The 20473-nt window shown below is 48.5% G+C and overlaps 1 protein-coding gene across 10 annotated transcripts in view; it reads right to left on the bottom strand.

Moving 5' to 3' along the window:
• The window catches only part of EMID1 (EMI domain containing 1), a 44570-nt gene that overhangs the window by 11984 nt on the left and 12113 nt on the right, over window positions 1-20473 (bottom strand). For 4 of the 10 annotated variants that reach the window (XR_006821049.1, XM_046025197.1, XM_046025196.1 and 1 more), the window contains exons 4-13: window positions 17273-17356; window positions 16168-16229; window positions 14105-14225; window positions 13831-13881; window positions 13658-13747; window positions 12727-12873; window positions 11634-11723; window positions 11437-11489; window positions 10896-10958; window positions 10756-10800 (exon numbers count right to left, since the gene is read on the bottom strand). Coding sequence is in view for 9 of the 10 variants with exons in the window: in XM_046025197.1 (XP_045881153.1) it covers window positions 10756-10800; window positions 10896-10958; window positions 11437-11489; window positions 11634-11723; window positions 12727-12873; window positions 13658-13747; window positions 13831-13881; window positions 14105-14225; window positions 16168-16229; window positions 17273-17356 (806 nt within the window). In the remaining variant the exon portion in view is untranslated. The remainder of the gene's footprint in view (window positions 1-10755; window positions 10801-10895; window positions 10959-11436; window positions 11490-11633; window positions 11724-12726; window positions 12874-13657; window positions 13748-13830; window positions 13882-14104; window positions 14226-16167; window positions 16230-17272; window positions 17357-20473) is intronic. The other 6 variants (XM_046025201.1, XM_046025204.1, XM_046025203.1 and 3 more) reach the window with 3 other exon arrangements.

Raw genomic sequence — 20473 nt, 5'->3', positions numbered from 1 at the left:
GAAACTAATATGACACAGTAAGCTAACTAACTGGAACTTTTTAAAAAAACTTACAAAAATAGGGGCACCTGGGTGGCTCAGTGGGTTAAGCTGCTGCCTTCGGCTCAGGTCATGATCTCAGGGTCCTGGGATCGAGTCCCACATCGGTCTCTCTGCTCAGCAGCGAGACTGCTTCCCTCTCTGTCTCTCTCTGCCTGCCTCTCTGCCTACTTGTGATCTCTCTCTGTCAAATAAAAAAAAAAAAACACACACACAAAAAAATACTTACAAAAATAAAATATCTGTGATAAATATGTTAGTGAATGTAGTGGAATTGACATAATGGGTGATGAGATGGGGCTTTTCAGGAGATCTGCGGAAATTTTAGAAGAGCATCAAATGGAAATCCTGGAAATGAAAAGGATTGTACTTGAAATAAAAACTTTGTTAGCGGGGATTAACAGAAGATTGGCCAGGACAGAATAAAGAAGTGGTTAACTTGAAGACAGGTCAACGCAACAACTCAAACTAAAGCACGAAGAGGAAAAAAGATTTTAAGAAAAAATTATGGGGGGGCGCCTGGGTGGCTTAGTGGGTTAAAGCCTCTGCCTTCAGCTCAGGTCATGATCTCAGGGTCCTGGAATCGAGTTCCGCGTTGGGCTCTCTGCTCGGTGGGGAGCCTGCTTCCCTCTTTCGCTCTCTCTGCCAAGTAAATAAATAAAATCTTTTTTAAAAAAAGAAAAGAAGAAATTATGGGAGCCTGGGGCACCTGGCTGGCTCAGGTGGAGGAGCACAGGACTCTGGATTTTGGGGGTCATGAGTGATTATTTGAATAAAAAATACTTAAAAAAAATTAACAGAGCCTCAGTAACTCAAGAGAGGGTGTTAGGTAGAACTGAAGTCCTGGAAGGAGAGAAGGTAGCATAGGAACAGAAAAAATAAGTTGAGGAAATATTAACCAATTTCTTCTCTAAATCTGATATAAAAATGAAACAAACCAGACTTTTTGTTTCTGGCATGGTGCATGAGGACCTCAGAAGTTGCCATTCTGTCCTAATAACAAGGAAAATGCTGAACAAATGGAAAATCAACAACTCTTCTTAGAGCCATCAAAGCAGTGAGGTCCCAGGATAAACCAATGCCCCCCCAAACTGCAGAAAGAGGGGCAGATTGTGATTTACTGAGCAGAAGCCTCCCTGGGAACCAGTGCCAGGTAGAAAAACGTAAACACAACTGACAAGTTGCTGGAGGCCAACTCTCAGTGTGGCCAACTCTGAGAGTTCAACATTCCAGGGGGACCCGGTTTTGGGGGGAATCCCCACATCTGTGTGAGTTTTACACAGGAGTCCTGTTGTAGAAAAAATCTCCTGGCGCTTTCAGCACCAGAGGAGGAGGGGGAAAGGAACCATTTTGAAACACTCCAGAGCATTCTATTGTTCTCAGCAGGGCCTGCTCTCAGGAGAAAATTTTTTTTTTACGGGAGCCTAACCTGCTGAGGTCTTATCAGAGCCTCACTGACCTGGGGGAGGGTAATACCCAACTATAGCTGGCTTTAGCCTTCCGTGTGTGGGAAAAGAAATAGCCCAGCTCAGCTCCCACTTAACCATATTGTCCCACCTAACGGGGGTGTGAGAGGGTGGGGGGTGGGAACAAAACTAAAAACACTAAAAAACAAAACAAAACAAAAAAACCAAAAACAAAACTAAGCAGTGCTGCTGAATTTCATAGTCCAGGGGCACAGGCTTAGGGAAAGACTGAGACCTAAAAAGAGGACTCCAGGATGCTTCCTCCCTCTAACCACTACATCACTGAAGTCTCTCTACTGCCCTTCTTTTCACCAAGTACATCATGTTTACCTTCCAACAAAAAATAACAAGGTATTCTGTAGGCTGCCTTTGGGTTTTGTTGATAGTTTCTTTTGCTGTGCAAAAGCTTTTTTTTTTTTTAAATGGCATTTCAAGATTTTTTGTTTATTTATTTGGGAGAGAGAGAGAGAGCGCGAGCCCAGGAGAGCTCAAGTGGGCGGTGGTGGGAGGTGTGGGGGTGAGAGGAGGGAGGGGCGAAGGGAGAAGCAGACTTGCCACTGAGCAGGGAGCCTGACTCAGGGATCGATCCCAGGACCCTAAGATCATGACCTGAGCTGAAGGCAGATGCTTAACTGACTGAGCCACCCAGGCATCCCTGTGCAAAACCTTTTTATCTTGATGAAGCCCCAATAGTTTATTTTTGTTTTTGTTTTCTTTGCCTTTGAAGACGTGTCTGGCAAGAAGTCGCTGCAGCCGAGGTCACAGAGGTTGCTGCCTGTGTTCCCCTCTAAGATTTTGATGGATTCCTGTCTCACATTTAGGTCTTCCACCCATTTTGAACTCGTATGTGGAATTTAAGAAACAAAACAGATGAACGCAGGGGAAGGGAGGGAAAAAGAAAATATAAACAGAGAAGGAGACCAAACCATAAGAGACTCTTAACTATAGGAAACCAAGTGAGGGTTGCTGGAGGGGAGATGGTTAGGGGGGAATGGGATAACTGGGGGATGGGCATTAAGGAAGGAATGAGCACGGGGTGAGCACGGGGTATTGTATGCAACTGATGAATCAATGACTTCTACCTCTGAAACTAATCCTCTATATGTTATTAAATTGAAAGTAAATAAAAAAATTTTTAAAAACGACGAGGCATACTAGCAGACAAAAAACACAGTTTTAGAGACTGAGCAAATAATAGGACCAGAGTCAGACATAGCAGAGATGTTGGAATGATCAGACCAGGAATTTAAAAAAAACCAACTCTATGGGGCACCTGGGTGGCTCAGTTAGTTAAGCGTCTGCCTTCGGCTCAGGTCATGAACTTGGGGTCCTGGGATACAGTCCCACAATCGAGCCCCACATCAGGCTCCCTGCTCAGTGGGGAGTCTGCTTCTTCCTCTCCCTCTGCTCCTCCCCACTGCTCATGCTCTCTCTCTCTCTCAACTAAATAAATAATCTTTTTAAAAATACAACTATGATTAATATGCCAAAGGCTTTAATGGAAAAAATTGATAACATGCAAGGACAAAAGTATAATCTGAGCAGAGAGATGGAAATTCTACGAATCAAAAAGAAACTGCTAGATTTTGGTTGGAGGTGCTCTTCTTAGAGTCGTTAGCTAAGGGTCATCCCATTCTTCCCAGGCCTCTTAAGAAACACTTCAATTCTAGCAGAGGCCCTGCTTTCTAGTATCGGGAGCCACGGTCCAGAAATACAAATTCAACAGAATATCAGCCATTTATCTCCTAGACGGTCCCCTTCCTGACATTCTACCTAGAGCAGGAAAAAATACTGAAAACGTTACCTGCAGTCACAAGTCCTTCAGTTTCCTGCCAAGATTTCATATTCCCTTAGAGATACCTTTCAAGGAGAAAGTGAGACAGGAGGGGCACATGGGGGACTTCAAAGGCACTGATAAGGTTGTATTTCTTAAGCTTGGTGTTGGGCACATGAATATATGATTTGATATCATTTAGATTTTTCAGGTTAAATATTCTTTGTGTGTATATTTGAAAAAAATGCTGGAGATCAAACACTCGAAACAGAAATGAAGAATGCCTTTGAAGAGCTCATTTGACTGGGCGTGGCAGAGGAAGGAATCTGTGAACTTGAGAATATGACAATTAGAAACTTTCAAAACTGGAAAGCAATGAGAAAAAAAGACTGAAAAAAAGCAGAACAGAATATCCAAAAACGATGGGACAAGTACAAAAAGTACAACACATGTAATGCGAAGACCAGAAGGAGAAGAAAAAGAAAGGACCCGAAGCAATATTCGAAGCAATAATAACAGGATTTTCCCAAATTGTTGGACACCAAGCCACAGATCCAGGAAGTTCAGAGAACACCAAGCAGGATAAATGCTGCCCAAAATCCTACACCCTGGGCAGATCATATTTAAACTTCAGAAAATCAGGGGTGCCTGGGTGGCTTAGTGGGTTAAAGCCTCTGCCTTCGGCTCAGGTCATGATCCTAGGGTCCTGGGATCAAGCCCCGCATCGGGCTCTCTGCTCAGCGGGGAGCCTGCTTCCCCCCATCTCTCTCTGCCTGCCTCTCTGCCTACTTGTGATCTCTGTCTGTCAAATAAATAAATAAAATCTATAAAAAAATAAACTTCAGAAAATCAAAGATGAAAAAGGATCTTTTTTTTTTTTTTTTTTTTGAAAAAGGATCTTGAAAGGGACGCCTGGTTGGCTCGGTTGGTAGAGCATATGACTCTTGATCTCAGGGTCATGAGTTTGAGCCCATGTTGGATGTAGAGATTACTTAAAAAAAAAAAAAAAAGTGTCTTGAAAGAAGCCAGATGAAAAGTCAACTTCTTTAGAGGAGCAAAGATAAGACTTCCATCCAACTTCTCCTCAGAAACCATTCCAGCAAGAAGAGAGCAGAATGAAATATTTAAAGTGTTGTGAGACTAAAACCACTGACCTAGAATTGTGTACCCTGTAAAATCATCCTTCAAAAGTGAAGGAGAAAGAAAGACTTGCTCAGAAAAACAAAAACTGACAGAATTTGTTGCCAGTAGATCTGCTGCAAGAGATGTTAAAAGGAATTCTTCAAAGAGAAGGAAGCCACAAGTTAGAACTGGGGATCTACATAATGAAAGGAAGAGCATCAGAGAAGTAATAAATGAAGGCAAGGGTGCCTGGGTGGCTCAGTGGGTTAAGCCTCTGCCTTCCGCTCAGGTCATGATCTCAGGGTCCTGGGATCGAGTCCCACATTGGGCTCTCTGCTCAGCAGGGAGCCTGCTTCCCCCTCTCTCTCTGCCTGCCTCTCTGCTACTTGTGATCTCTGTCTGTCAAATAAATAAATAAAATCTTAAAAAAAAAATAAATGAAGGCAAAATGCAACATTTGTTTCTCGTATTCTTAACTGATCTGACAGAAAATACTTTGTTCAAAATGATAATACCAACTATGTATTTAATTACGTCTGCTTATGCATGTGTGTATGCGTATATATAGATATACTTACATGTCACTAAATATGAGTGAAATGAATGACAGCAATGATATAAGGAAAAGGAGGGAAAAATGGAGAATATTTTATCATAAGGTATTTGCACCATAAGGTATTTGCAAGTAGAGGTGGGTTAGTTGTAAATCTATATTGCAGACTTTGGGGAAACCACTACAAAAACTGAAAAAGGGAGATGCCTGGGTGGGTCAGTCGGTTAAGTGTCTGCCTTCAGCTCAGATCATGATCCCAGAGTCCTGGGATCAAGTCCCATGTCAGGCTCTTTGCTCAGCTGGGAGTCTGTTTCTCCCTCTGCCCCTTCCCCTGCTCATGCTCTCTCTTTCTCTTACTTTCTCTCTCAAATAAAAAAAAACTTAAAAAAAAAAAAGTGAGGGCACCAGGGTGCCTCAGTGGGTTAAGCCACCGCCTTCGGCTCAGGTCATGATCCCAGAGTCCCGGGATCAAGTCCTGCATTGGCCCCCCCCAGCTCCACGGGGAGTCGGCTTCTCCCTCTGACATTCTCCCCTCTCATGCTCGCACTCTCTCTTTCTAATAAATAAATAAAATCTAAAAAAAAAAAAAAAGTGAAAAAGGAAGTACAACTGATAATGCTAAGAAAGGAGAGAAAATGGAATTACATGAAATGATGAATTAAAAACTGCAAAAGGCTGGAAAATGTAGAAGAAAAATAGGAACAAAGAATAAGAGCAACAAATAGGAAACAGTAAAAAATAGGGTAAATATTAATTTAATAATCTCTTTAAATTTCAATAATTTATTTTTTATTTATTTTTTTTATTTTTTTTTCTTTATTTTTTTTTTTAATTTATTTTTCAGTAGTCTCTACAGCCAACATGGGCCTCGAACTCACAACCCTGAGATCAAGAGTTGTACATTCCCCCAAATGAGCCAGCCAGATGCCCCTAAATGTCAATAGTTTAAATACACCAATTAAAAGTCAAGGATTGTCAGAGTGGGTAAAAAACCAAGACCCAACTGTATGTTGTCTAGAAGAAGTCCACTTTATTTTTTTATTTTATTTTTTTAAAAGATTTTATTTATTTATTTGACAGACAGATCACAAGTCGGCAGAGAGGCAGGTAGAGAGAGAGAGAGGGAAGCAGGTTCCCCGCCGAGCAGAGAGCCCAATGCGGGGCTCGATTCCAGGACCTTGGGATCATGACCCAAGCCGAAGGCAGAGGCTTAACCCACTGAGCCACCCAGGCATCCCAAGAAGTCCACTTTAAATATAAAGACACAGGGCACCTGGGTGGCTCAGTGGGTTAAGCTTCTGCCTTTGGCTCAGGGCATGGTCTCAGGGTCCTGGAATCGAGCCCCGTATCGGGCTCTCTGCTGGGCGGGGAGCCTGCTTCCTTCTCTCTCTGCCTGCTTGTGATCTCTCTCTCTCTCTCTCTGTGTCAAATAAATAAAATCTTAAAAAAAAAAAGACACATATAAAGCCAAGGGATGGAAAAAGATATACCATGCTAGCACTAACCAGAGCAGACAGAGCAGACTTTGGAGAAAGTAAAGTTATCATGGATAAAGGGGGGGGGGGCAATACAAAATGATGAAAGGATCAGTACTCCATGAAGGCACAACAATCCTTAACATGTATGTGCCTAACAACAGGGCCTTGAAATATACAAGCCCAAAACTGATAGAACTGCAAGGAGAAATATAGGAATCCACTGTTACAGTTGGAAACTCTGACATCCTCTGCCAGAAATGGACACATACCATTAGGCAGAAAATGAGAAAGAACATAGTTAAAATCAGCAACACCATCAATCAACTGGATACAATTGATGTCTATAGACCACTTCATCCAACAACAGATTACACATTCTTCTCAAGTTTACATGGAACATTCTGGGCCATAAAATATATCTCAATGAATTTCAAAGAACTAGAAATCATACGATGCATAGTCTTAGACCATAATGGAATTAAATTAGAAATTAATAACAGAAAGATAACTGGAAAATCCCCAAATACTTGGAAATTAAACAATAGAATTCTAAGTAACACATGAGTCAAATAAGAAGTCTCAGGAGACATTTTAAAATATTTTGAACGACATAAAAATAAAATGGCAACTTATCAAAATTTGTGGAAAGTATCAAAAGCAATGCGTAGATGGAAATTTATTGCACTGAATGCACATGTTAGGAAAGGAGAAAGATCTAAAATCAATAATCTAAGCTTTGACCTAACAAAAGTAGAAAAAAGGAGAGTAAATTAAATCCAAAGTAAGTAAAATAAAAGAAATAATAGAAATTAGAGCAGAAATCAATGAAATTGAAAACAGGAAATCAATAGGGAAAACCAACAAAACCAAAAGCTAGTTCTTTGAAAAAAAAAAATCAATAAAACTAACAATCTCCTAGCCAGGATAATTAAAAGAGAAAAAAGAGAAAAACAGATCAACAGAACAGAACAGAGAGCCCAGAAATACAAATCAAATTAAACTGATCTTTGATAAAGAAGCAAGACAATGCAATAGAGCAAAGATAATCTTTTTCATAAATAATGCTGGAACAACTGGACACTCACATGTAAAACAAAAAAGTGAAGAAATTATACCAATTCTTTACAATTTCTTTCAGAGGATAGAAGCAGGAGAACATGCCCTAACTCATTCTATGAGGCTAGTGTTACCTAATACCAAGACTACACAAAAGTACAAGAAAGGAAAAGAGATATTGAAAGATCAATATCATCTCACAGATGCAAAATTCTTCAACGAAATTTAGCAAATGGAATCTAAGATGTATAAGAAGAATTATATACCATGATGAAGAGGGATTTATTACAATATGTATGTATGTATACGTGTGTGTGTATATATATGTATATATTTTTAAAGATTTTATTTATTTATTTGACAGACAGAGATCACAAGTAGGCAGAGAGGCAGGCAGAGAGAGAGGAGGAAGCAGGCTCCCCGCTGAGTAGAGAGCCCGATGTGGGGCTCAATCCCAGGACCCTGGGATCATGACCTGAGCTGAAGGCAGAGGCATTAACCCACTCAGCCACCCAGGCACCCCATGTATGTGTGTATATATAATGGAACATTATTTATCCTTTAAAAAGAAGGAAATTTTCCCATTTGCAACAACATGGATGACGCTGGAGGACATTATTCTAAGTGAAATCGACCAGACAGAGAAAGACAAAAGTTGCATGGTATTACTTCTATGTGGAATCTTTAAAAAAAAAAAAAAGAAAGAAAAAAAGGTTGAACAGAGAGAAACAGAAACACAGTAGATTGCCAGGGCCTGGGGCAGGGGATGAGGAATGGGGAAAGGTTGATAAAGGAATACCAACTTTCAGTTTTAACATGACGAAGTTCTGAAGATTTAACATAGAATATGGTGACTGTAGTTGATGATAGTGTATTGTGTAAATGAAATTTGCCAAGAGGGTAAATCTTAAGTGTTCTCACCACATGTGAGCACACATACACACACACAAAGTGTGTTTCTTACAGGAAAGTTTCTGACGAAACTAAATATACTATAAGATCCAGCAATTGCACTCATTGGCATTTACCCAAATGAACTGAAAACATGTCCACACAAAAATCTGCATGTGGATGTTTCTTCAGAACTGCCCAAACTTGGAAGCAACCAAGATGTCTTTGAGTAGGCGAGTGGCTAAATTGTGGGACATAGGATGGAATATTATTTACAGCTAAAAAGAAATGAGTTATCGAAGCATGAAAAGACACAGAGGAAACTTAAATGCATATTAGGGAGGGCAGAGGGATGAATGGGCGGAGCACCAAGGATCTTTAGGTCTGCGGAACCACTCTGTATGACATGGCAACGGTGGATACACAACAGCATTCCTCTACCAATGCCGTAGAATGTGCAACACCAAGAGGGAACTCTTGTGTAAACTATGGACTTCGGGTGACAATGTGTCATTGTGGATTCAACTGTACCAAATGTGCCATTGTATGAGACATGGTGATAGTGGGAGAGGCTGTGCGTATGTGAGGACAGGGAGGATATGTGAATCCTCTGTACGTTTTGCTCAATTTTTCCGTGAACCCCCCAAAATGCTGTACAGATAATTTTATCAATTAGATTAAAAAACAACCAACCAAAACAAAAATCTCAGCAACCTTACTGATGTAGGAATCCTAGCAAACCCAAAGAAGGATAAACACAAAATCATACCCAACTACATCATGATCAACCTGTTGGAAACCAAGAGTAAAGAGAAAATCTTAAAAGCCAAAGGAAAAAAGATGTAGTACGTACAGGAGAACAACAAGAACCACAGCCAATTTCTCATGAGAAGCTGTCAGTTCCTACATCAGCCAGAAGACCATGGAACAACAACTTTAAAGTGCTAAAAGGAAGGAAAACTGCCAAACTCTCATTTTATATTCAACTGAAAATATCTTTTTTTTTTTTTTTTTTAGATTTTATTTATTTATTTGACAGACAGTGATCACAAGTAGGCAGAGAGGCAGCAGAGAGAGGGGGGAGGCAGGCTCCCGGTTGAGCAGAAAGCCCAATGCGGGGCTCGATCCCAGGACCCTGGGATCACGACCTGAGCCAAAGGAAGAGGCTTTAACCCACTGAGCCACCCAGGCCCCCAGAAGACAGTTTTAGATAAAAGCGGGGAGGATTCGTGCCAGCAGACCCATACAGGCAGAGCTAAAGGACGTTCTTTAGGCTGAAGACAAATGATACCAGATGGAATCTGGAGCTACAGGAAATCGTTAGAAATGTAACTATATCAGTAGTTATCTGAAAATAACTATTTTCCTAACTTCTTTCAAAGTCAATTGTTTAAAGCAATAACAACAATGTATTGTGGGGATTATAACAAATGCAAAAGTGAAATGAATGACAGTGATAGAGCAAGGTGAGAAGGGGACAAATTATACAGTTGAAACGTTCCTATTTATACATGAAGTGGTATAATATTAATTCAAGCAAATTGTGATAAGTCAAGGATGCCTATCGTTATCCTTAGAGCAACCGTGAAAAAATAACACAAAGTCATAGAGATAAAATGGGGCTGTAGACAGTACTCAGTCTAAAAGAAGACAGGAAAAGGGGGAAACAATTAAAAGATGGGGTCAAGAGAGCCCAAATTGCAAGACGGTGGGATGGTTGACTTAAATGGAACCGTATCAATAACTCTACATATCATTAAAGGTAAATGAACTCAACAGTCAAGACCGTTTAAAAAATAAGCCCCGAGTATATGCTGTTGACCAGAGATAGACTTGGAATAGAAAGACAGGGTTGAACAGAAAAGGACTGAAAAAGATATACCGATGCAAATGCTGAGTATAAAAAAGCTGGTGTGTTTAATTTAGTATCAAAGCAGAATGCAGAGCAAGGAGTATCACTAGAGAGAAAGATATTGATTTCATAAGGTTGACATTAGAATCCTGAACATGTATTAACCTAAAAACAAAGCTTCAAAACTAAGCAAGAACTGACCAAACTAAAGGGAGAAATAGACAAATCTACAATCATAGTTGGAAAGACGGAGAGTGAAAGAGAGAAAAATAGAGGGTCAGAGAGACAGAGACAAGGAGGAAAGAGAGAAACAGATACAGAGACAAAAGTGCCCAAGTGAGGGAGAGGGATGTAACCTGATCCTAAGAGGACCCAGAGACAAGGGACAAGGAAAGAGAAAGATGCACCGTGTCCTGGACAGGAGGGAGGGTCGGGAGCTCTGGTTGTGAGGCATGGAGCCAGAGCAGGGGGCTGGACCTGTGGGATCCTGGAGGAGGTGCTGTAGGGTGGGCAACATCACTCACCCGCTGCCCCGTGGAGCCTTGGGGGCCAGGCTCCCCACGCAGACCCTGTGTGGGAGGGAGGAGAGGTATGAAGTCAGCTATTGGGGGATATGACCCAGGACTTCCCAGAATCCTCCACCAGGGGCTGCCTCAGTACTCACTCTCTCTCCCTTCTCTCCTGGGTGGCCGGAGATTCCTTTGGGTCCAATGGGGCCTGGAGGTCCCTGGGCAATAAGACAGGGCCTCAGTCTTGTGCTGAGGCAGGATGGGGTAGGCAGGGATTTGTAGGGGCTGAGAGGAAGAGGAGGGGGCCTCAGTTTGGCCTGGGCCTCTGGGTTCTTTCCCACACTCCCAGGGCCTGGCACACAGCAGTGACTTTGTGCGGCTCAGGGTTCAGACTTATGGCCCTGGAGTGAGAGAGTTCGTGCCCTGACCTGGAAGTTGCCATGTGCTGGCAGCAGCCCTAGATCAAGAACCTCTACCTTTCTTGGCTGCCACGCACAGACAATGCTTGCTTCTCTTTATGTGGACTGAATGAAAAGATTTATGGAAAGTAGTTTGCATATTAAGTGCTCCATAAATGCTTGAATGAATGAATGATGGATGGATGCCTGGATGGATGGACAGATATGTGGACTGATAAGTGGGTGTGTGGATGAATGGATGGAACAGATTAGTGGGAGCAACCGGAGATTTACTCACCATGTGTCCAGGACTCCCAGGGATGCCCATGGGACCAGGAAGTCCAGGGGGACCTGGAATAAGACAGGATGTCCCCAGGACTGAAACAGAGTACAATGCCAGGAAGACCACCATTCGCTCCCTCCTGAGAGCCATAGCCTTAGGCCCTCTGCCATTTCCCAACCCCACCCTTTACCCTGGACCTGTACTCAACTTACCCATGGGCCCTGGGGGGCCTGGGAGTCCAGATGGTCCCTGGGGCCAGTGGCTGCTAGTCTCAGTGAAGGTGTTGGACAGTAAGGGGTCCCCTGGTGGCGGGGAGAGATGGTGAGTGAGCAGGGCTGGGCTTGAGCATGACCGTCAGTCTGTACCTGCCCCCTCTGCCAAACCAACTGTGACTGCCCTGTGGGATAGCCTGCTGTGTGGCTGGGGCTCCTGGACAGCTGCTCTAGGGATGGGGAGGGTGGAGAGTATTGGTCACACAGGACCAGGAGGCAGGGAGACCTGGGTACTAACCCTACCACAGTCTAGCTGGTGACATCCAGCAACACTCCAGCTTGCTGAGCCCGTACTGCCACATGTCAGATGGGGACACTAACAAAAGCTACTGTTTACTGACAACCTACTTTGCGCTGGGCTTCTGTGTGTGGGGGTCATGGAGCTCTGGGAGAACTCTACAGTCGCTCTCTCCATCGTACAGATGAGGAAACTGAGGCTTGGGGGAGGAGAAGGAGTGGTGAGATGAAATGAATGGCGGGATGGGGGAATAAATGAATGGTGCCCAGCCATACATCAAAGAAAAGGCACAGGTAGGGGTGAACGGGGCACTCCAAGCTCTGACCACTGGCAGCACGCATGGAGGTCAGGCTGGGGACGAGGCGAAAGATACACGTCAGGGCCCTCCTAGGCGGAGGGGGCTCTGAGCACAGGACCAGGGAGCGCAGAGCTCATTTCCTGCTGCCAGGCCTGGAGCTTTCCGGTGCTCTGAGGGCTGGACCCTGGCCAGCTCCAAGGCTTGGCAGGAGGGCCTGATGCCGGCGGTTCCAAGCACAGGCTCCAGAGGATGCCTGGGTTTTAAGCTGGTCCCCCTTCCCCCATGTCCTGGCTATGTGATCACCCCTCTCTTGCCCTCAGTTTTCCCCATCTGAGGACAGAGCAGGACAACGGCATCTGTCGGAAGACTAGGTGCCACATAGCGGACCAAAGGCAAGCCTGGTAAACAGAAGGTAGACAGCAGTGGTACTGGGGTAATGGTGATGCTGGCCTTGTCCCCACCCCCACCATTATCTGACGTGACCCCAGAGGACTTACCATACTGGGGGTTCCAGGTGTGGGGTGGTCCGACAGGGGCTGGGGGCCCAGGGGGCCCAGGAGGCCCTGGTGGGCCTGGAGGTCCCCTCTCTCCAGGGGTGCCCATAGCTCCAGCCTGGCCAGGTCTTCCTGGGGGGCCCTGAGGACCTACAATGGAACCAGGGAGTTGGTGGGTATCTAGGAGGCAGGGAAGCCCAAGGGTGGTTGCAAGGAGGCAGGACAAGGCAGCCTGGGGGGGTGGGGTGGGGTGGAGTCTAAGAGGGCTCCAGAGGCCACAGGCCCAGGACTGTCCTGGCTCTGACCTCCTTGGCCATCTATCAGAGGGATGGACAGCTCTCTTCAGGGGCTTTAGGACAATGGACACTGTACTTAATAGATTCTTAGGAAATGTTGATTTCCAGGATGTTCTCTCCTTTCCCTTCCAGGTTTTTGAATGAGTTGTTCACTCTACCTGTCCTCCCTTTGGTCTGCCTGGTGTCCCCTTCAAGTCATCCTTTAGGCTTCAGCTAAGATGTCATCCTACCAGGAAGCCCTTCCCACCCCCTACCCCAACCAGGCTGGGTCTACGTTTATTTCCTTGGGCCTCCCATACCTGCAACATCCCCCAGAAGAACATTGGTCCCATGGTGGGGGGCATGGCTGTTCCTCCTCTGCCTAAGTGCCCCCCTCCCCCCTGGTCTGGGAGCTCCGGGAGGCATGAACTGGTCTGAGCCCACCCAAGTGCCCAGCTCAGAGCCTGCTAGGGTAGGTGCCCAGGAAGCACGGGTCCAGTGAAGGCAAAGAGGGCTTCAGGGAGCCGGGCACAAGTGGAGGCGGGTGAGCTGAGACACGAGTGGGTAGAAGGGGCCCAGGCTACCTTTGGCCAAGAAAGAGCTCACTGACAGGGCTGAGCTGGGTAGCTGGGGGGAGGGGCAGTGCTGTGGGCACTCACCTGGGGGGCCTCTCATCCCCATTGGGCCTCGGCTGCCAGTGTCTCCCTTGGGACCGGTGGGCCCAGGAAGCCCCTGGGCACCAACTCGATCTGGGGGAGAAAGTTCATCAGCTTGGCAGCTCTGGCTTTCCTCTTGCCCTGACCCTGGCCCCAGGACCCCAGGCAGCACCTACCATCTCGAGGGAGCAGTGGGGCCCTCATGTTCTCTCTGGCTCCAGGTAACCCTGGGGCAAGGGGGTAGGCAGGGGTCAGTGTCATCCAGGGTCCCTGCCCCCAGCTCCACCGTGTGGGGTAGGGGTGGTGGGGTGGCCAGGCCCCATCCCCTCCGGCCCACTGGAGAACTGAGAAGACCGAGGCCCACAAGGGGGTCAAGCTGGGGTGGGGACTGGAATCACTCCCTTGATTCATTCCCACGTGGGAGCACCACCCCCCCAATGACACACTCACCTTGGAGGCCTCCATCCCCAGGGCTGCCCTGGGCTGCTGGGGAGCCCCAGAGTGGGACGAGGTCCCCAGGGACAACTGGGGTCGGGAGCACTGCCCGCTCAGTGACAGTGAGCACGGCCACCTGTGGAGGAAGAGGAAGACAGGGTAGGTCCAGGGTCTCAACAGGGACAGGCCAGCCTAGAGGCCCCCAGCTTGGTCGCAGGAGGCCTGCGCAGCCAGCAGAACCCAGGTTGGTTTGGAGACCCAGGGCCCAGAAGTGACTGTGATTTTCAAACTGCACAATTCATCCTTAGGAAAGCCATTACACACTGTGTCCACCACCCAAGGGGAGTTCTGGGTCGCTGTGCGTTTGTTTGCTGGGTCATGAGGTTTTTCCTCCGCCCACCTGCATCGATAATCTGAAACGTCTCTTGGTCTCTTAAAGCACCACAAGCTTGAAGGATTTTTATGAAATTTGGAGGGAAATTTGGGAGGGTCAGAAATGAACTAAAGGCTGTGGGATGTATACAAAACCATTCCAGGACCCAGTGTGGGGCAGCCTCTGAAAGGTTAGCCTTTCAGAGGCTCCTGAGCCACTGACCAAGGATTAAAAAGGGGCCAGAAGGGGCACCCGGGTGGTTCAGTCAGTTAAGTGTCTGATTCTTGATTTCAGTGCAGGTCGTGATCTCAGGGTTGTGAGATCGAGCCCCACGTTGGGCTCTGCACTCAGCCCAGAGTCTCGTTGGGATTCTCTCTCTTTCCCCTCTGCCCCTCCTCCTGCTCACGTGCACACAGACACACAGACACACACTCTCTCTTTCTCTCTCTTAAAAATAAATAAATAAAACCTTTAAAAAGGGGGGACAGAATGCCCATTGACCAGGGTTCGGGGTCCAGAGAAAAGTTGAAACTCTTGGGCAGACCCAGAATGGAGAACCACACCCCAGATCTGAGACTGAGCCCCTCATACTGGCCTCTCCCAGGAGGAAGTCCGGGGAGCAGTGTGGGCTTCTTGGAGCTCCCCAACCTCATAGCCGGGGTTCTGGCACACATCGGGGGCATACTCTTATGGGACAAAATAGAGACGCTGTGAATGGCTGGCTGGTTTTCTGCAGAGCCACGCATGCTAACTCCGCAACCACCCCTTCGGCCGTCCGGTTTTCAAGTTTCTGTATCCATTATTAACGTTTTGGTAAACATCTTCACATTGACTCTCCTTAAGATAAATTCCCAGCGTGACAGAGGAAAGGATACGCGGACAAAGTATGTACGTCTCTGCGTGTGCTTAGAAAATCTGGAAGAGAAGATGCTTAAATGTTGACCGTCGCTCTCTCTGGGGGCACAAGGGACTGCTGCAGATGATTTCCTGGTAGGTGTTTTACCATTCTGAGTTTTTCATGTTTCTAAATTTAGAATGTCTTATTATTTTTTTTTAAGATTTATTTTAGAGAGAGCACGCATGGGCAGGAGGCAGGGGAGGGGCAGAGAGAGAGAGAGAATCTCAAGCAGATTCCCTATGGGGTGTGAAGCCCAACTCACAACCCATCTCACAACCCCCAGATCATGACCTGAGCCAAACTGAAGAGTCGGCCACTGAACACGCTGAGCCACCCAGATGCCCCTGAAATGTCTTACTTTTTAATTGCTAAAACCCTTTTATCTTGAAATCATTTGAGATGTTCCATAGATGTTTTGCTTCAGAAACTGGGAAGATAGTGTTTTCATGGTGGTGTGGGTGTTGGGGGGTAAAGGGCAAAGGTGACAGGGCAAGGAGGGGACGTAGCCACGGGCTCTGGGCGATGTGTACAATTCTCTGTCTGCACTGGGGATGGGGGAGCACAGGGGACCTTTGTGGGGGAAGGAGCCGGCCAGGCATATGACTCTGAGCAGGCTTCCCGGGGACGGGCACGTAAGGGAGGCCAGCTGGTTCCGGAGGGTGGTGGGTGCCTGCTGGGAAGGCCACCTGCTCGTTGGTGTTGAAGCTCAGCTCAGAGCTGCCCTGTGGGAATGATGAGCCGATGGGGTGTGGGGGGTAGGTGGGGACGAGGTTGGGGGGCCCAGGGGAGGGGCAGCTGCTCACGCACCTTGGCCTCCAGCGCCTTCAGCCGCTCGGTCAGCTCTGACACTTTGCTGCAGTTGAGGCAACCTGCAGGGAGGGATGAGGCTGGGCCAGGTGTCCCAGGTTCCCCGTGGCATACCTTAGCCCCCCCCAAGGGGGGGGCGCAGAATAGAGGCAAGGGGACAGACCCCTAATGACCCCAACCCATGAGATGGCCCAGTGCAAGGAAGGAGCTACAACCTGGTCAGGGTGGGGCATGACCTGAGGGTTTCCTTGGGCTCCAGAGCCCCTAGAGCAGAACCAGAGACCCACGTCCTGCAGCCTCGGCTTCCAAGATGCCTCATTCCCTGGAAGCCAGGGCAGGAAATCATGCTGCTTCCCCTTGGGCGGGGCTGGCCTGGGCTTGCCGGCTTTGGGGACCGACACATCACAGCCTGGACAGTGCTGGCCTCAGGGGTGCTCCCCCTCTGATCCTCCCTCCACAACCACCGGCCAGGTCCTCCGGTCTCCCCAGCAATACCCCTAAGTGATCCGTAGCCTTTCCGGCCTGTGGCCGCATACAGAGACTAGTGTTTACAGGATCGTCTCTCCAAGATCCTGGGTATTGGGACAAGTGTTACCCCAGTTCACATCTGAGGAAACTGAGCTCAGAGCAAGGATGGGGGAGTCCTTAATGAGCACAAAATCTGGGGTCAAGTCCCAGCGCTGCCTCTTCCTGGCTGTGGGGTCCTGGGCAGAGCATATCTCCTCTCTGACCCTCGGCTTCCTCCTCTTTAACTTGGGGACAATGATGCCTTCCTGGGGCTGGGAGATTTAAATGAGCTGACAATGGAAAGCACCTGGCACGGTGCCTCACTCATTGCAGACGCTTATTAGAAGAGCATCATTTCAATAAAAAGCAGAAGCTGGGGGCTTGGGCCTCTGTCTGCCAGAGTCTGGGGGTCATGCGTCTTGGGGTACTGGGCCTAGGTCAGACTCCCTCTAGAGCCCTGGGGTGGACAGGGGTGGGCACTCCCCCTGACCCTCCACTGCTAGACCCAGCCGGTCTTAGCACCATCACCACATTGGCCGGGCCCCCACCAGGCCTCCCTTAAACCAGAGGGACCCTAAGCTGCTGCCCTGGCACCTACCTGAGAAGGCTGTGGGCCGAAGCGCCATCCGCCGCATGGTGTTGCTGGACCACCTGGGCTCCACGAAGCCAGAGGAGCCTGCAGCTGAGGGACAACAGGGGTGAGGGACCCGCCACCCTGCACCGTCCTTGTTGTCCTTGTTTCGGACCCCACCCTGCCGTCTGCTGCTGTTGCCCCAGGGGGGATCCCTACTTCCCTTAGTGCAGAGGGAGACAGAGACCAGGAGAGGTGGGACAGTTTCCCGGGATCATACAGCGTGAGCTGGGCTGAGCTGGAACAAGACAGCCAGCGTGATGGTGTTGGGGAGAGGGGCTCACAATGGGGGGGTGACAGTGAGACATTCCCACTTTCCTCCCCCCACCCCCAACCCCGGCTGCCTGCGGTAAGAGCTTACAACTAACAGGTGCAAGGCCAAGTCCCAGCCCTGCTACTCGCTGCCTGTAAGACCTGTTCTCTTTGGACCCACCTATTTCCCAACCATAAAATGGGGTCCTCAGGCCACTACATCTCCCAGGCTGCTGGGAGGTCTGAGGAAGGTGATGTGTGCCAAGAGGCCCACTGGGCACACGCAAGGCCTGGCACACAGTGGGCAGCAGGGACATTACCATCCACGCTCTCCCTGCCCCAACTGGTAAAAAGACACAGAAGTGGATCCAGCCCTGGTTTTAAATGAAAACCAGAGGGAGGCTGGCTGCCTGGGAGGGCAAGGGGGGCTGTGTTCCAGGAGCCCACCCTGCCACCACCCCTATGGAGAGCCAGCTGCCCTGGCCCGCCTGGCTTTGGGGGCCTGGTTTTCTCCACAGCCAGAGGGATGAGCTGGCCAAGCCAGGGGCGGGGGGCACAGCTGGAGGGGCTCCAGAGCCAGCGGTAGCAACTGCACCCCCCCGCCCCCCAGGCCTGCCTTTTAAGGCCACAAAGTGCTGTCTGTCCAGGGGTGGGGAGGTGGAGAGAAGACCCAAATAAGGCACAGGCCTGGCGGCTTAGAGCCAGGCTGTGGGTTAGTGCTGGGAGTGAGGCGCCGGGAACTCAAACCAGACGGGTGCCTCTGGCTAGCCCTCAGTAGGGAGGCTGCCAGACCCCGCTGCACTACGGGGCCTTCGTCCAGACTGGGCCTGCATCCCCAGCACGCCCTCCCTGGGGACCTGTGACTTGCCCAGTGCAGGGAGTGACTCTCCCCCAGGACAGAGGAAGAGGCGTGTTGGCACCCCAAGACTGGGTCAGGGATTGGGGACAGGTGAGGGGGGGCGGGACGCCACTGTGAGCCATGGCCAGTGCTAAGTGCTCTATATATTCCAGCCCAATCCTAGAGTAGGTAACAACAGCTGACACTTAACAGTTCACACCTAACCCTGGGCCTGGCACATTCTAGTAAACACTTCCCATGTACAGTCTTAACTCATTATCCTCCCCCAACCCTCCAAATGGGTGCTAGAACCATCCCCACTTTACAGATGGGGAAATTGAGGCACAGAGCTCCTCTGTCCCCTGGGCTCAGACAAACAGATGAGTGAATGGGAATCTCTCTCCGGGTAAAAGCAAGAAGGCTGGAGCCTGGACTTGAACCCCAGTTGGACTAACTCCAGGGTCTGAGCTCCTTTCCCTGGGCCAGCTGGTCCCTCGAGTCAGCAGGCCACACCGAGGCAGGGAGGCCTGGCACGGGCAGGAAGGCAGGCTCCAGAGGGGAATGGGCTCCCCGAGCCCTCCTCACCCTCTTTGTTCCCAGGTAAAGATGTAAAAGCCCATTTTATTACCCTTTGCAAGACGTCTGCCAAAAGAAGCTGCTGTCTCTCCAACCCCATGGAAGTTTGGGCTTTTTCTGGGATAAAACTGGGCTAGACCATCTGCCCAGCCCGCCCTCCCCGCTACCCTGCCATTGTTCCCCTGTTTCTCCATGGCATTTCTCCAACGCGTCCTGTAACTATGTCAGTTCCCGAGTCTGTTGCCTATCATGCTCCCCCCTCCCCTGCCGGAACATGAGCCCCACCAGGGCAGGGACCCAGCCTGGCCTGTGCAAGGCCTGGAAAAGCGCCTGGTGCGTAGTAGGACCTCAGCGGCCTCAGGAAACCTTCTGTTCATGAAGGCATGACTCGTCAGCTGAAAAACGAATGCAAAACAAACTAAAAGGCAAAAATACTGTGGACTGCAGACACCATGCTCTTAAAAATGAGCATAAATCTTCTAACACCACACGAGGGGTTCCCTGAGTCATTAATTTGTGCACTTGTGGTTGGAAATTCTTTTTCATCCAGTTTGCTTTCAGGCATTTCTCTGTGAGCCCGGAGGAGACTAGAAAAACCAATGAGAACACAGTTTGACCATCAACATAGATGTAACTGGCTCAAAGTCAAGGGCAAGTTAAAATTTTAAAAGGAAGGAAGGAGAGAAGGAAGGAAGGAAGGCTAAAAAAATAACAAAACGTCCAAAAAAAATCACAGAATATGTTGGTTTTGGTTTCAGGGTTCACAAAAACGATCCCCCAAACTCCTCCAAATTCTGATAAATGGACAGAACTACTTTAAGGGAAATTAGGTTGTTAAATGGCCCTTGAGCACAGCAAATCCCAGTAGCGAAAAGGCCGAGGGTTGGGGAGAGGTCTCCCGTTATCCAAAAATATCACATACTTCCCATTGGTATTGGGCTAGAGCCCTTAGAGCAGACCCCAGTGGGCTAAAAGCCCCCCTCACTCCAGCCTGGTGGTCTGTCCTAAAGGGCTGCCCCTCAGCCCCAAAGTCACCCTCTCAGGGGCTCCAGGCTGGGTCTAGGATCACAAACTCCAGCTCCATTCTAGAAGCCTGACTGTGGGCTACTTCCCACCGCCAGGGAGGTCTCTATCAGTATTGTGTGTGCGCGTGCGCGCGCGCACACACACACACACTGCTTCCCTACCCCCTTCCCCGAAGCAGTCAATCCTGTGTCCCCTCCCCGAGGAAGTCTTCCCAGACAGACCAAGCTACCCACCAAAGCTTCCCCTCGAAGCTCTCATCGCTCCATTACTCCCTGTCTTGATCTGCACAAGGACGGCATCAGAGATAGTTTTGAGCCCTCTGCCCCCACAAGCAGCTCCCTTTCCCTCTGCCCAGGACCAGGGTTAAGCTAAGAAGCCCTTTCTCATTGGATCCTCATGAGAACACGAGGCCCCGTGTGGAGAGGCTGCCTGTCTGCACAGTGAGGTGGGGCTGCGGGGATTCAAACCCTGTGCTG

This window comes from Meles meles, chromosome 12, assembly GCF_922984935.1.
Source record: "Meles meles chromosome 12, mMelMel3.1 paternal haplotype, whole genome shotgun sequence".
Classification (NCBI taxonomy): Eukaryota; Metazoa; Chordata; class Mammalia; order Carnivora; family Mustelidae; genus Meles; species Meles meles.
This window is presented reverse-complemented; position numbering and strand designations above follow the sequence as displayed.